Source organism: Camellia sinensis, chromosome 7, assembly GCF_055761805.1.
Source record: "Camellia sinensis isolate YWXY chromosome 7, ASM5576180v1, whole genome shotgun sequence".
NCBI lineage: Eukaryota > Viridiplantae > Streptophyta > Magnoliopsida > Ericales > Theaceae > Camellia > Camellia sinensis.
The window spans coordinates 49,537,503-49,541,847 of NC_138967.1; the positions used below are offsets into that span (position 1 = coordinate 49,537,503).

A 4,345-nucleotide genomic window follows, 5' to 3' on the forward strand; every position below is an offset into this window, starting at 1 on the left:
TCAGAGATCGAATAAGAGAATTTGTTCTTTTTATAATAGAGCAAACCACAGAGGCTTGTACCCATTTATTATAATCAAAATAAAATTAATTATTTGTGGATTTATTTTGCGTCTTAATTGCAGGATACGAAATTTGTGTTTACAAATGTAATAAAACATCTCCATTGGTTAAACTATTAAAATGGCACATTAGGGTATTAAAGTTGGCCAATTCTATTTACTTATCAAATTAAGTTTTCTATTTATATAAATATAGCCAATTTTAAAGGACCTTACAATTTTCCTAATCTAACCATCTATTAAACTAAAATTATTTAATTCTGTTAATAAGAATAGCCAATCTTCGAGTCTCAATGTTTGATCGCATTGAAGCTCCTACACCTCAAACCTCAATTTTTAATAGGTTGGGCACTGTTGATAAGACAGATGAAGGTACAACTTCTCAACTTTCAGGTTTTAATAGAATGGGCACTTCCTGGTCACGAAAGTCCGTTTTTGCTCGACTTGGTGACATGAATACATCACCTAGAAAATGCAAGAACAAGAGAAACATATCAACAATTAAGTTGAATTCTACAAAGAATGATGATGAGACTTGAAGTTTGATTTCTTCTCGCATGAAAAGCATGACGTCACTTGAAGTTAGTATTGAAGGCCCACTCAAGGTCAAAAGGCACACTATCATACTAACTGGAGAAATTAAGACTCATGCAGAAAGTAAAAGAGAAGAAGAAATTGAACATGTTGCTTCTCACCATGTAATAGTTAAAGAATATTCTAGCTCAGATTCGGAGGATGATGATCTCCAAGAAGCTCCTTTAGAACTTGAAGATGGGGGACAATCAACTGTTGATAATTTGAAAGAACTCAACTTGGGAACTCTTGATGAACCTTGACCAATCTTTGTGGAAAGACTCTTAACGTCCGAGGAAGAAAAGGCATTTTTCGTACTGCTCCTCGAATATAAAGATGTCTTTGCATGGACGTACAAGGAGATGCCCGGTTTAAGTCCAAAAGTTGCTGTCCATCACCTTGGGATCAAACATGGTATGTGACCAATAAAGCAAGCTCATCGATACATCAAACCTAAGCGCATCCTCAAAGTGGACGAAAATGTCAACAAGTTGATCGAAGTTGGGTTCAAATGTAAAGTAAAATATCCGACATGGATATCAAGTATGGTCCCAGTAGTCAAGAAGAATGGATAAATTAGAATATGTGTCAACTTTCAAAATTTGAACGAAGCATGTCCCAAGGATGACTTTCCGCTTCCTATTATGGAATTAATGATAAACACCACTACCGGACACAAGTTCCGCTTCCTTCATGGATGGGTGTTCAAGATACAACCAAATATGGACGGCACCTAAAGATGAAGAGTTAATTGCATTTCGTACCACAAAAGACATTTATTGTTATGAAGTGCTGCCTTTCGGACTCAAGAATGTCGGTGCCACCTATCAACGTGCCATGCAAAAGATCTTCGATGGCATGCTCTATAAATTTTTTGAGTGCTACGTTGATGATTTTGTGATCAAAACTAAGAAAAGGGAAAATCACCTAGAGGACCTTCGCACAGACTTCAATCGGCTAAGAAAGTATGACTTTAAGATGAATCCACTCAAATGCGCATTTGGAGTCACGTCTGGAAAGTTCCTTAGCTTTATTGTTCGATAGAGAGGCATTGAGGTTGATCAGTCCAAAATCGATATTGTACAAAAGATGCCACCACCAAAAAACCTGAAGGAGCTTAGAAGCCTCCAAGGTCACTTGGTATATATCCGCAGATTCATTTCAAACTTGGCAGGTCGTTGTCAACCTTTCAGTCGACTGATGAAAATGGAGGCTCCATTTTCTTGGGATCAAGCATATCAAAATGCTTTCGACAATATTAAGAGATACTTGCTTCATCCACCAGTAATATGAGCTTTTATTCAAGGGAAACCATTGATACTTTACATTGCTGCTCAAGAAGAGTCTCTTGGAACAATGCTGGCCCAAAATAACAAAGAAAATAAAGAGCAAGCATTCTATCACTTGAGTTGCAGATTAACTGAAAATGAACTCAAGTACTCATCTATTGAGAAGATGTGTTTGGTGCTTGTTTTTGCCACTCAAAAATTGAGACATTATTTCCAAGCCCATACAGTGCATCTCATTGCAAGAGCTGACCTAATAAAGTATGTTATGTCTAAGCCCATCCTCTTAGGATGCTTAGCAAAATAGTCTCTCATTTTTAATGAATTTGAGATAATTTATGTGCCAAGAAAAGCGGTGAAATGGCAGGCCCTTGCAGACTACTTGGCCGACCATCCCATCCCTGCTGATTGGGAAATTTCTGAGGAGTTTCTTGACGAGGATGTATTGTTCATAGAAGTCCTACAACCTTGGATGATGTTCTTTGATGGGGCTGTAAGGAAGGAAGGGGTAGGAGCAGGTGTCATTTTTGTTTCACCACAGAGACGCATTTTGCCTTACTCATTTATTCTTGGCGAAAATTGCTCAAACAATGTTGCTGAGTACCAGGCCTTGATCATTGGTTTACAAATGGCAGCAGAGCTAAAAATTGTTGACCTAGATGTCTATGGGGATTCTAAGTTAATAATTAATCAACTTTGGGGGGACTATGAAGTCAAGAAAGACAACTTAGTCCCATATTTTCAGTATGCAACTCATTTTATTAAAAAATTTGAGGGGGTCGTATTCAAACATGTTCCAAGGAAAGAGAATCGCATGGCTGATGCACTTGCCAATCTAGCAACTACACTTGCATTGTTAGAAGGTGAACAAGTTAGTGTCCTTGTATGCCAACGATGGGTATTTCCATAATTGTTGAAATGTCACCTTGTAGAAACAAACGCAAGTTCAGTATTAGCTGTCAAAGTCGATGATTGGAGAATGCCAATTATTTACTACCTTGAACAGAGGAAGCTCCCTGATGATTCTCGCCATAAAACTGAAATAAGACGTCGAGCTCGTCAATTCATCTACTACAAGGGAACTTTATTCCGACGATCATTTGAAGGATTTTTTCTTCGTTGCCTAGAGGATGACGAAGCTCAACAAGCCATGGAAGAAGCCCATTCCGGGATATGTGGAGCGCATCAGTCTGGTTCTAAACTTCACTTTCAAGTAAAAATGATGGGTTACTATTGGCCTATGATGGCTAAAGATTGCTTGGACTACTCAAGAAAGTGTTAACCTTGCCAGTTTCATGCAAACTTTATCCATCGACCACCAAAACCTTTACACCCGACAATTGCTTCTTGGCCATTTCATGCATGGGGTCTAGATGTAGTTGACCCATTGACCAAGTCTTTTGCAGGCCACTTATATATCTTGGTCGCCACATATTACTTTTCCAAGTGGGCTGAAGCCGTCCCACTTAAAGAAGTCAAGAAAGAAATTGTTGTCAACTTCATCAAATCCCATATTATTTATCGGTATGGTGTACCTTACTACATCATCATTGATAATGGAAAGCCTTTCTACAACAGTCTAATGGACAAACTCTGTGAAAGATTTGGATTTAAGTAACGCAATTCCTCAATGTACAATGCACTTGCCAATGGTCTGGCAGAGGTGTTTAACAAAACTTTGGGCAACCAATTGAAAAAGGTAGCTGCTAAATCAAAGCGGGATTGGCATGAAAGAATTGGAGAAGCACTCTGGGCATACCGTATGACACATCGAACCCTAACACAAGCCACCCCATACTCCCTTGTGTATGGTGTTGAAACGGTTCTTCCTTTGGAACAACAAATTCCTTCATTAAGGATAGCTATATAAGAAGGTCTCACTGATGATGAGAATGCAAAATTATGCCTTGTTGAGTTAGAAGCATTAGATGAGAAGAGATTGGAAGCACAACAAAAACTTGAGTGTTACCAAGCTCAGCTCTCTAGAGCTTTCAATAAGAAGGTTAGACCCCGGTCTTTTCAAGTTGGAGAATTGGTGTTGGTTGTTCGAAGACTTATCATCACTACCCACCTAATCGACAACAAGTTCTTGTCCAAGTGGGATGGTCTATACATGGTGACTGAAGTCTACACTAACGGAGCATACAAGATTGTTGATGAAGAAGGTATAAGACTTGGCCCAATCAATGGCAAGTTCCTAAAGTGCTACTATCCATGAGAATGTAACGCTCCTAATTGCATGAGCATAAACTGCATGATGCACTTTTCCCATATGAAATAAAGTTATCAAAAAAAAAAAAAAAATGTACTACTCTTGGCCCGCATGAGTATAAACTGTGAACGACTAATAAATCAATAAACCAAACGTGTTTTACAATAAGAGTATTTTGCTTCAAACTATAATATTTATTTCATAAATAAAGTGT

The 4,345-nt window shown here is 38.2% G+C and overlaps 2 protein-coding genes across 2 annotated transcripts; both read left to right on the plus strand.

Moving 5' to 3' along the window:
- Positions 1–1,165: 1,165 nt before the first annotated feature.
- Positions 1,166–3,537, plus strand: LOC145795785 (uncharacterized). Its single transcript, XM_082880689.1, has 4 exons — positions 1,166–1,176; positions 2,268–2,782; positions 2,852–3,196; positions 3,326–3,537. The coding sequence occupies exons 1-4, from the start codon at positions 1,166–1,168 to the stop codon at positions 3,535–3,537; spliced, it is 1,083 nt and encodes a 360-aa protein (XP_082736815.1).
- Positions 3,538–3,549: 12 nt separating this feature from the next.
- LOC145795786 (uncharacterized) lies at positions 3,550–4,137 on the plus strand. Its single transcript, XM_082880690.1, has 2 exons — positions 3,550–3,679; positions 3,794–4,137. The coding sequence occupies exons 1-2, from the start codon at positions 3,550–3,552 to the stop codon at positions 4,135–4,137; spliced, it is 474 nt and encodes a 157-aa protein (XP_082736816.1).
- The last annotated feature ends 208 nt before the right edge of the window (positions 4,138–4,345 follow it).